The sequence below is a fragment of the Nanorana parkeri genome, unplaced genomic scaffold (assembly GCF_000935625.1).
Source record: "Nanorana parkeri isolate BGI_ZX_2015 unplaced genomic scaffold, ASM93562v1 scaffold130, whole genome shotgun sequence".
NCBI lineage: Eukaryota > Metazoa > Chordata > Amphibia > Anura > Dicroglossidae > Nanorana > Nanorana parkeri.
The window spans coordinates 928,530-940,712 of NW_017306398.1; the positions used below are offsets into that span (position 1 = coordinate 928,530).

The 12,183-nt window shown below is 40.2% G+C and overlaps 2 gene segments (V, D, J or C); both read right to left on the bottom strand.

Moving 5' to 3' along the window:
- Window positions 1-1,861: 1,861 nt before the first annotated feature.
- LOC108784867 lies at window positions 1,862-4,819 on the bottom strand. The segment is given in 2 exon segments: window positions 1,862-2,211; window positions 4,801-4,819. Coding segments are annotated over 2 exon segments (369 nt in total).
- A 2,632-nt stretch (window positions 4,820-7,451) lies between these two features.
- LOC108784868 lies at window positions 7,452-9,264 on the bottom strand. The segment is given in 2 exon segments: window positions 7,452-7,858; window positions 9,216-9,264. Coding segments are annotated over 2 exon segments (456 nt in total).
- Between the last annotated feature and the right edge of the window lie 2,919 nt (window positions 9,265-12,183).

Sequence of the window (12,183 nt, forward strand, 5' to 3'; positions counted from 1 at the left end):
GCTGGTACCAGAGCATGGTTAGATAGGTGTTGTCGTTGTGCTCGCAGAGAATGACCACCTCTTTTCCTGCAGGCAACACCATCATCTTTTGCTGAGATATTTCAATTCCCCAACACACGCCTGCGGAAGATTGGAAGGAAGGAAAAATATATGTTTATCATATAATCATCATGCTGATATCCTTCTCCTTTAGTGAGCATAAATACTGTATGTTTTAAAGTTGGGATACATTATAAATTGATCTTTGCACCTTTTTGCATTACTTTAAAGCACATCAAAACTACATATAAAAATTGCAATATCCTATCTACCTCCCTATCCCAATATATTTGTAAAAGCTTTGAACATTAAATAATATGTCTTAAAGTAGAAATGATAAGTGTTAGCTGTGTATGTTTTGCTGCACTTTGCATTATACAATTTGCCTTTTTTAAGTGACACTAAAAATGCAAAAGAGGGGCTTGTTATCTAGACTGCCACCTCCTAACACTGGTGTTAGAGAGACTGCCATGTAAAGATGGAGGCAGCAGACTGGCATGTTGGAAAGACTGGTGTGTTGAAGATACTAGCATCTGGATAAAGGGGCATATTAAATAGACTGTCACCTCAAAACACTGTTGTTTTGGAGAGACTGCTATATAGAGATGGAGGCATGCTAGAGGGACTGCCATGTGAAGAGAATGGCATGTTGGATAGACCACTGGAAGCCAGTGACGTGGCACAACTGGCTTGTTGGAAAAACTGCCATGTGGAGAGACTGGTGTGTTGAACTGACTAGCATCTGGAGAAACTGGCATGTTAGAGAGACTGCCACCTGGAGAGACTGGAGTTGGAATGTCAGACATGAGGAGAAGCCGGTGCTCTTAAGGGACTGTCATGTGGAGTGACTGGAATGCCGGAACGACACACAGGTGGAGAGGCTGGTGCACTATACTTACTGCCATGTAGGGAAACGGGCTTGTTGGAGAGACTGCAGTGTGCAGACAGCGGCATATTGAAGAGACGCCTGGAGGGACTGGTGTGTTGGAGAGATTGCCACGCTGAGAGATTGGTGCACTAAAGGGACTACCAGGTGGAGTGACTGGCTTGTTGAATAGACTTCCAGGTGGAGAGGCTGGTGCACAACGGAATGGCCATATGGTGCAACTGGTATGTTGGAGGGGCTCCCATGGGTAACATTTGCATGCAGGGCCGGATTTACTCTCTCTGCTGCCCCAATGCCAGGTTCCTCAATGCGCCCCCCTGTACAAAACAAGCGTGAGGTTCCCTGCTGTATGTTTAGCCCTGCTTGCCTAAAGCAGGGCTAAATGTAGAAAACAACTACCCACCCAGTGCCCGGAACTGCATGTCCTCGGCGTTGGGGGAAATAGAAATTCCACACCCCTGCTGCCCCTCTACTGCCTGCTGCCACAAGGTTGGGCCTCGATTGGCCTTGTGGGAAGTCCGGCCCTGTCTGCATCAAGAAAACCAACAATGTTGGCATACTGTCCTGCTGACTTACTGGCAGAACTGAACAAGGACGTTATCTTTTAATCGCTATCCTGGCCTGACTGCACAGACCTGATCCAAAGCGTCTCCTGCATTCCAGTCATGCAATCTACAATGTCACTTTTAGGGACAAGCTTTCCCCGGCATTGTCAGGAATTGTGACTCTTCCAGAGTGACATCAGTGGTTTGAGAGATGACATAAAAACCCATATACTGCTCTACATAACAACCATGACATTCAGTAGGGTATTGGACATACAATTAGGTAATGTAGAAGCTATGACTATCCCATACATGAGTATCCAGGAAGGGGTTAATGAAACATTCACATTGATCTCCTCCTTCTGCCATGTTCCTCATACAGGAGGAGGATCTACATCCAGAGTTTTAAACATCCTCTCTCTACAACTGTCTCGCTGTGGATGCTGCTGGCACAGTAATAGACCGCACTATCTTCCAACGAGACCTTTTTGATGGTCAGGATGCTTTTCATGGGACCATCCGCTTCCATAACAATTTCCTTATCCGTGAAATCCTTCTCGTAGTCCGGCTTATCCGTTTTGTAAGCGTAGGCAATTAAAACCAGTTCTTTCCCCTTTTTCTGCCGGTACCAGTATTTATAGTTGAAGTTGGAGGCCTCATGGGCACATTTGAATGAAATTGCATCGTTTGGATGAGCCACTTGGAGCTCAGGACTCTGAATAACATCTTCAGACAGACAGACTGAAAGAAGAGATGTCAATCAGTTGACTAAACGTTTATGGTGAGCAACATCTAAAATTTAGGACTGCCACCGTTGGGGCCAGTCAACAAATGTAAAATAGACTTTAGTAACATTTATAGGTTAATATGTCAGCATTTTAGGAGTTTCATAGAGATGAATATATATAAAATGAAAGTGTTGGAATGAGGTGAGATTTTGTTTTGAAATTGCAGCTAGCCTCCCTTACAAACATTCCACAAGACCTCGAACTGTCTATTTGCAGCCTCCTTTAGCCTAACTTGGCAGCTAATGAATAATAATTACGGCTGAGTAAATTTTCGAGATTTAATTTTCCTGAAATTTTGTGGAAAATTAAAACCATTTTAACCAAATGAATTAGAGTAAGTGGAAGAGAAAATTAAGGTAGTTGGTGTTTTTTTATGGGTGTGATGGCACCTGAGCATTGTGGAAGCTCCTTTCAATTATCCTGGACCAGTTTTTTAAAGTAACAGTACACAAATACACACAAAAAAATCCAAAGAACACTAAATAAAATAAAATGAACTATTCTAAGCACCCCCCCCCCCCCCCCAAAAAAAAAAAAAAACAAAAAAAAAAAAACAAAAAAAAAAAAACAAAAAAAACCAAAAAACAAAAAAAAAAAAAAAAAAAACAATTTTAAACCCCCCCCCCCCCCCCAAAAAAAAAAAAAAACACTATATAACTAAAGAAAAAATAAGTACAGATTTTTTTTTTTCAGGCAAATTTCAGATAACAGCAAATTTTAGAATTACGTGAACATTTGACAAAAGGGAAATCAACATATAACATAATCTTAATCACTCTGCCCATCTGTACTAATAAGGAAAACAAGAGGTTAGCAATCTTAAAGTGACACTAAACTTCGGAGCTGTAGCATAAAAATGTATTTTTGATATTTAAGTCCTGAGCTTAGTGTCACTTTAAACTCTTTGCATGGTGTAATTTCCATATGTCCGATTTGGAGTAATACAGACCAATAGTATTATCATGTAATCTGCCCTTCATAGCTGGAAACATTTAGCAAGTACCCCCAATCTGTGCTAGTCTGTGTCAAGCAGCCCTTTTTAATTACAAATGGCATTGGTGGTACTTGTACATATCTTCCAAGCAATCCTCTGTGTTTATAATTATATTCCTGATATTCTGAAATTTAAAAACAAACAGTTATAAAAAGTAACAATTTTTCATGTATTTAAGTTTTATTAAATTGGGACGAATAAACAGAACATAAATCGCATAAAGATATTCAAAGATTATTGAAAAATTACTGGAAAAGGGCATGTATGACCTAAGAACACTCGCACACTTAAAAAACACTCACATACTTACAGAAAGTAACAATTTATCAACTTTAAAAAAATAATATCCATTGAAAAATTTTATAATACGAGAGTGCCAAATGCTTAGAAACAAACTAAGTGCAATAAGATAACAGATCTCTAATGAAATATTGCATAAAGATAACATTAATAATATGGATGATTAGCAGGTATACACAGTTACGGTACTTATTTTGCATGTTCCTATAGAAATGTTCCTTTTATGAAAAAAAAATCTTTGAATATCTTTGTAATGAAGCTTTGGTATAATATGTAGTAAAACTTTAAGCTAGAGTTATCTATAAACCAAGAAGAAAGAAAAGAATATCAACTCATTGAAAAAGTTTAGCCTTTGTGAAAATGACACGAGAGTCCTGTAAGGAATCTTCAGGTTTTTGTTTATCACCGTTATATATGTGTTAATACCGGATCAAAGGAGAGATCAGTGCAGCCTAGCTTGAATGCACCAAGTAAAATTAATGAAATAAAATAAAAGAATGAAATATTGTAAAATTAAATTGCAATATATATATTTCTATATTGCTCAGCTACATTGCAGACATTTGTCACACTTACACTGCAGGAAGCAGAAGGGGACCAGGAACTGCAATAGGAGTGTCGTCATCTCCACAGCTCAGAAATATCTATACAAACATTTTTTGTCTTGACTATATGTGACCCAAAACCAGATTGTGCCATAGAGGTGTGTCACAGGGAGCTGCACACTTCACTACGTATGTGACAGATTTGAGTTTCTCTTGTGGTCTGGAGTAGGGCCTATTTAATCTATTCTTTGCGTAACGCTTGCTTAAAGACATGTTGCGTTAAGACAGCCTATTAATTTCAAATGGCTGGAACACCTTTTCACAAGAAAATGAAAACAGCTCCCCACCCCCAATTACCACTGCACTTAGATGCTTAATTGACAACCTCCAGTAAGCCAGTTTAACAGACCGCAAATTTCAAAACACAGTCCCAGGGGCTGTGTAGCATCATATTGCTGGCCATGGAAAATAGCTTGGGGCCATCGAGAATGTCTTTTGAGCCTGGAAGGTATTCTCATTGGTCAACGCAATCACTTGGCCGTATTGACCACTCACCATTGCACAGCCTCTGGCAATGGGAGGTTGTTATCAAACCATCTAAGTGTTTCAAGGACCGAGGGGTGGGCGGCGGGGAAAAGGGCTGGGGAGGGGGATTGTTGTGAGTTAGTTCACTTTTTAATTTTTTGTGAAAAGGTGAACTAACCTTTTAAATGGACCGCCATGGCGTCTTGTTGCACTAAAAAAGCCCTTCTTTTAAAGCAGTGCACCACAATGGAGGGCATATGCATTTTGGCACTCTGCAGTGCATGTGGATCCATAGCGCATTGGGATGCCACCCTAAAAGTATTTGTTTTTTAAGTGTTTGTTATGAAATGTTTTACCAATCGTTACGATAACATTTAAGATGTGAATGGGTCCTTTAATTGACTCCATCGTCTTTGAAACATTTTTGAAAAATGCCTCTTGCAAAAGAAGACACTTAATAATCACCAGTCCTTGTGCCCATGACACTGATCTTTTGCCTGTTCAAAAGCTACCTCAACATACCTTTTCCCAAGGGTCTCGTAGCTTGTCCAATGATCTCATGGTTCCTTCCCTTCTCCTCTGGTGGATGGCAGTGGGTATATCTTACTCCTGGTCTGAATTGCACTGACATAGTAATATGCAATCCCTGTTCAGTGCAGGGTGATGGTTGACTCCTAGGAGGTACGTCCATGACAGCATGGGCTCACAAGAAGCGAGTTGAATTAAAATGGCTATCATGCTACCTGGAAGACCGTTGAAATCTAGTGGTGGAGAGGAATTACTGCAGGGGACAGCTCTGGGTTGCAGTAAAAGCTGATGTTTTATCTTTTCTTTCACATGTCTATTCATTTTTATTATTTTATTTTTTCCTGGAATTCTGCTTTTCTGGTTTTAGGGGATTTATGAAATTAGGGGTTAAACGTAAATTTAGGAAATAATGTCAGCGGCTTCCATAAGCCAAAAGTTGACTCACTGTTTACATTGGCAAAGGCAAAATGACCTGAGGGGTTTCTTTGGGTTTTAGAGAAGGCACATTCTCTGTGCACTCATTTCTATCTATCTATCTATCTATCTATCTATCTATCTACTGTATATATATATATATATATATATATATATATATTGTTTTACAAATAAACATTTAAAACATGACAAATACTTCCCAGAGCATTATTCTTATAATATTGTTATATAGGATCTCAGCAGAGTAGCTTGCTTTGCATAGAACAGTCACTCACTTCTGAGTTTGCTAAACAACTTTTAGCATAAGCAAAACAAAATTGAAGAACCCCAGGATTTCTTTTACATTAACCCTTGCAATGGGGCTACCCCCGCACTGCAAAGGGTTACGTGCTCATTTTTGTCTAGGTGCTAAGATAACAAAGTTATACTCACCTTAAGTTCCGAGCAGGCCAGCTGTCACCTCTCTCTCTGTCTTCTCCACCTCCATGCAGCATTGTAATCTTCCTCAGCGTCCTCACGTCTATACGCTGTGTATAGCCAATAATGATTTGCAGGACCTTACACCAGGGACGTGCGGTCAGCGGAGGCAGGTGGGGCAGAGCCTCACCTGTCAGTTTCAAGTCTGAAGCCGACAGCTTTTCCTCCATTCAGATCGGCTTCTATCAGGTTACACAGCAGGTAAATCCTCCCCCCGCTGTGTAACCTGTCATGGGCGGAGCACTGTGTGTTAATTACAGGCAGCGCTGCATTCGGCTTTTGACAGGTAGTTAGGTTACACAGCAGCGGGCTTCCCCACTGCTTGTGTAACCTAACTTGGTGATGCAAGAGCTGTCACAACCCCTACTCTGTGTTAGAGGTGTGAGCTCTTTGGATGGCTTGGACCAATGGCAAAGTGCCATTGGTCCAAGCTGTCCAATCCAAAAAAAAGGAAACAAAAACAGTGAGGACATTGATCTTGATGCCATCAGTGACGAGCAAGTGAGGGACAGGGAGGCTCCTCCCTGTCTCCTCCCTTCCTCCTCCCTGCACAGCTTGGTTAGTCAGTGGGGGTGGGACTTCAACTGGATGGGGCAGAACTTCACATGATGGGGCGGGGACAGAGGAGGGGGAGAGACGCCGGAAGGAGTGGTCTAAGAAGAAGCCCGGCTCTGAGCTTTGGGTGAGTCTAACTTTTTTTAACCTAGACACAAAGGAGCAGTTAACCCTTGCAATGCAGGGGTAGCCACAGTGCAGGGGTAGACCCACTGTAAGGGTTAATTAAAAAAACATTTCCTTGAGTCCTTTTTAATGCTAAAGATGTAAAAAGAAGACAAGAGCCCCACCTGCTGGCTGAAAAGAAGAACACAAAATATTGATGTCCAGTTTTTCATAGGACTAAGAAATTGGGTAAAGAATGGAACTCTGTGCAAAACCATTATACATAATCAACTTTAAAAAAGGAAATATGGGGGCAGTTTTCTTTTCTTATTCGTTTTGTTCATTTGTTCGTTTGTTGCAGCAAAGGGACATTTGAGGGGAAAAAAATGTTTTTCTCCTTCTCTAATGTCACTTTGCATAACGAACTAAACGAATAAGAAACAAAAACGGAATGAACAACCGCTAACGAATTTCGGAAGCGGAAATTCGGATTCGTTTGCATTCGTTATATCTGTAATTCGGATACATCCGAATTTCCGAAAATTCGTCTGAATTTCGTCCGAATAGAAACCAGAGGATGGCCATAGCAGCCATTCAACTAGCATGTGCAGAATGCTGTAAGTGTGACACTTGTGGTCACCCCATAAAATTATATTCGTCGAGGAAGAGGAATGAGGAGCAAACTCAGTGTTGCAATAAAAGGTTTATAATGTGTGAGGTGTGTAACTGTCAGGAAGAGATGGCAGCTGGTTGTGGTATAACAGTCTTTATTACAGGAAAGTGTCTTTGATGAATTCCTGCACGGCCTCGTGTTATCCTTGTGCCGCTGTGGATGCTGCTGGCACAGAAGTAATTCGCACTGTCATCCACAGACACCTCACTGATGGTCAGGGAGCTCCTCATAGCTGTATCAGCTTTTATCAGAAATCTATCTTTGGGAAAATCCTTCTCCATGTCAGCTTCCCCTGCGTTGTACGAATACGCAATCTGGACTAGAGCTCCGTCCTTCTGGCGGTACCAGAATTTGGCCAGGTTGCTGGATCTGTCATCAGAACAATCCATTGACACACTTTCACCAGTCTGGATCACCTTGTAGGGTGGGCTCTGGACTACATCGTTGTCTGCTGTCAAACAGACTGAAGGACAAAAAAAAGAAAAATAAAGATATGACACCAAGATCAGTACACATGGAAAAAAAAAAATATAACAAAATCATTTTTAAAATAAAGGGCTTTTCTGCAAACTGTGAAGGGTTAAAAATAGAACCCGCTTAAAAAATAAATGTAATTTTTATTTTTAAATTCTGGAGATATGAAGGGAAAAAAAATGAAATATCTTACATCAAAGACGGCACACATGGGGAAAAAAATTATAATAATAAAATTTTTAAAGAATTAGAACCTGAAAAAATCTTGTTCCGTATCAATCGTAACCTAATTATTATGTTTTATATTAAAGAAATAATAAGAAAAACAGATAAAACAACAGTACAAATGTATGGAAAAGGCAATACAATTATATTATAGTAGCTAGACAAATGTTTATATAAAACACAATTACATGAGTCATTTAATTTCTTCTTTAGAAATTCTCTAAAGATAAAGGGAAAAAAAAGAAATATAATACACTAAAGATGACAAGCATGGGGAAAAAGTATAATAAAAAAGAACTTTTGGACATAAAAAATGCAGGTCCCATGCCAATGCCAATTCTACCTTGATTATTTACATTTTATTTGAAATATTATTAACAAGTACAATTATAATAAAACAGATTACTGTGTGGTTGCACCAGAAATTTCTTTTTTTGTTGAAATTATGTAAAGATGAAGGGAAACAATGAAATATATTAAATTAAAAACATGGAAACAATTACCAAAAAAACCTTTAAAAACATAAAAAGATGGTTTCTGGTGACTGCAAATCATTCAAATATTAGGATCTACTAAAACAATTAAAAAGTCCCATGCAATTACTACATTTTGTCATAAATTTTTAATATTATTTAAAATAAAATAGGCAGTAAAAAATCCACAGAAATGTATGTTTATAAAACAAAAATATCTCTTGCACAAGAAATGTAATTCCTTTGCGCTGATAACTATATTTATTGAATTATGGAAGAATATAAGAGTTAGGGGTGTCAAATCAGGTACTTTAAATCTGTGGTTAAAAAAATGACAACAAAAAATATAAACCAATAAATATAAAAAACAACATGAGAAAATCCCCAATGCCTTTTAATATTTTTTTCTTCTGTTCTTAAAGAGAAGACCCAAAAAGGTTAAGGATACATTAATAGTTTGTTTCTGTAGATCCACCTTAGGACCCAACAAATATTCACAGAACCAATTAATACCAAAAAGTCCCCGAAATGATGGTCATCCTCATATGATCACGTGTTTGGTATTGGTACGGCCGCGTATATGCGAAAGGGCGCAATAGTAAAAGTTGCAGCGTCAAACAGCACAAAAAGAAACATAAATGCTCTCACAATTCAGGCACCAGGAGGCGAGGATGAGTCTCAGGAGGACCACTTGCATCTTCCTCGGGTTCTGCAAATAATACTGAAGACACCCCCGGGCAGATTAGTCATCTCCAGGAAATGACGTGCTTCAAAACTAAATTAAAGGAGCACTCTGCAAACACTAGATATTCGTCTTTGGTTCGAGCCCAATACCAGGGAGTTGTGTTTGGTGTTCCATCCCTTTCTTATGCAAGCTGAAAAGGTTCCCTTTTAAAGCAACATTTGATTTAGAAAAAACATACCTATCTTGGAGTCAGGGGCGTAACTAGAAATCACAGCACCCCATAGCAAAATTTTGTATGGGGTTCTGTGATTTCTAGTTAAGCCCACCTGATAACCTAAACAGCCCACCTGAGAGTAACCCTGCAGAGCCCACCATAGACTCTCTATGGTGGGACCCACAGCGACCCAGGCAGCCCGCACGGCATCAGGGATTTGGCTTGGCCGGGCCCCCCTGTGCCCTGGGCCCCATAGCGGCGGCCTGGGTCGCTATGTTGATTGTTACGCCACTGGTTGGAGTACTTTACATGTTTCCAGAATTTACACATCACCATTCATATTATTCCAAATTCCCCATTTGCCACACAAGGCAACTTGGCAATCTACCTAGGCTACGGGTATTCTTTGGATAGTGATAGAAAACACACATAAGCATAGGTAGGACATACAGACTCCATGTAGATAGTGTCTCCTGTGGGATTAAAGCTTAGAACAGGGTTGAAAGACACAAGTACAATCCTCACTGTGCTACCCGCAGTAGACACTATTCCCAGATCAGCTCTGTCCATGGCAGGTGTACCTATCAACCACCAATTCAATGTAGGGTGAACTAATTTGCTCAATAAACTGGTAAAGAGGTCCATTGACCAGATCCAGGACCTTGTTGGGACACTGTGTGAATGCACCATTAGGGCATTTGCTCAATAATCAGAGATGGCTCGGCTCATGGCCTTATAGACATCACCTCAATGTACAGGCTCCGGACGATTTTGTGCCAGGTGAATATGCGTGCCAGGTACATCATCCCGGCTTGGCTAATCAAGACAACTGAAGACCATGAAGCCAGAAGAAGACTGGATGAAGACGAAAGTGCTGGTAACAAGGGGCAGTATGGACACTGAACTGCTGGAGGACGGTGCTTTACAATCTAAGCATGCCATAATTTGTGAGGGGCAGATGAGTGTTTTAAAAAAGTAGGCAGTGGGTTGTGTAGACAGCAGACAGACAATCCAACAGACCAAAAGGTAAGCTGAGGTTAATCTAGGGAAAAGATAAGAATAATCAAAGAACCGAATTAAATGACCAGCCATGTAAACTGTAGTTGTAGGGATCTTTATCTTTCAGCCAGCAGAGGGCACTGCCACGCCTCTAGAAATATCATTATTTTCCAAAAGGAGTGGAGGCTGAAATAAAAAGCAGGCTGGTAAACCAGTGGACCAAACATCTCCAACAGGAAGTAAGTGGAAACCACTAGCTCCATGACCCACCTGGTTAGAGGGGATCCACACCAGACCTCCTAACAGTCCTAAATTCCAGGGAATACCCTACTATAGTATAGACATGTGCGATCCGTTTGGTTCCAAATCGAAATTCGGACGAAATTTCGGAAATTCAGAGATCTGGATGTATCCGAATTCCGAATTACAAATAAAACGAATGCCAACGGATCCGAATTTCTGATTCCGAAATTTGTTAGCAGTACTCTGTACGAATTGTCGTTTTGTTTCCGTTTCATTCATTCGTTGCAGCAAAGTGACACTTGAGAAAACATTTTTTTTCCTCTGCTGATTGACAGCAGCAGAGGGCTAGTGCAATAGCTAGTCTGCTATTGGCTATTGCAGATTGAAATAGCCAATAGCAATCTAGCTATTCATTCCTATGCTGTTTTTTTTTATTCTGACGGCAGCAGCTGTCAGAATACTAAAAAAAAAAGCATATAGCATGGGAAGCATTAGCTTCTTTGCTATCTGCCATCATTTTAGGGGGAGATGCTCCGCCCCTGTAGATGAGAAGGTGGGTGGGGCAGAGGGCACCTCCCTGAAATGAGAAGGGCATCTCCCTGAAATTACTTTTTTCAGGTTGGGATCCCTGGAACATGTGCACAGTGGTTATTTGCATGCTTGTTCTGGGTTCGCAACTTAAAGTATTAAAACCGGAGGATCTCCAGAGCAGTGTGACACTTGTGGTCACCTCATAAAATTATGTTATTTTCTGCCAGAAAGAGGAATGAGGAGAAAAACTCAGTGTTGCAATAAAAGGTTTATAATGTGTGAGGTGTGTAACTGTCAGGAAGAGATGGCAGCTGGTTGTGGTATAACAGTCTTTATTACAGGAAAGTGTCTTTGATGAATTCCTGCACGGCCTCGTGTTATCCTTGTGCCGCTGTGGATGCTGCTGGCACAGAAGTAATTCGCACTGTCATCCACAGACACCTCACTGATGGTCAGGGAGCTCCTCATAGCTGTATCAGCTTTTATCAGAAATCTATCTTTGGGAAAATCCTTCTCCATGTCAGCTTCCCCTGCGTTGTACGAATATCCGATCAGGACTAGAGCTCCGTCCTTCTGGCGGTACCAATACTTGGTCAGGAAGTTGGACCTGTCATCAGAACAATCCATTGACACACTTTCACCAGTCTGGATCACCTTGTAGGGTGGGCTCTGGACTACATCATTGTCTGCTGTCAAACAGACTGAAGGACAAAAAAATTAAAATAAATATGTGACACCAAGATTAGTACACATGGGGGGGAAAAAATAATAATAAAATCAACTTTAAAGTAAAGGTATTTTCTGCAAAAGGGTTAAAAATGAAACCTACTTAAAAAATACATTTCAGGAGAGATGAAGGAAAAAAAAAATATCTTACATCTAAGATGGCACACATGGGAAAAAATGATAATAATAAAAATGTTAAAAAAATTGGAACCTGCAAA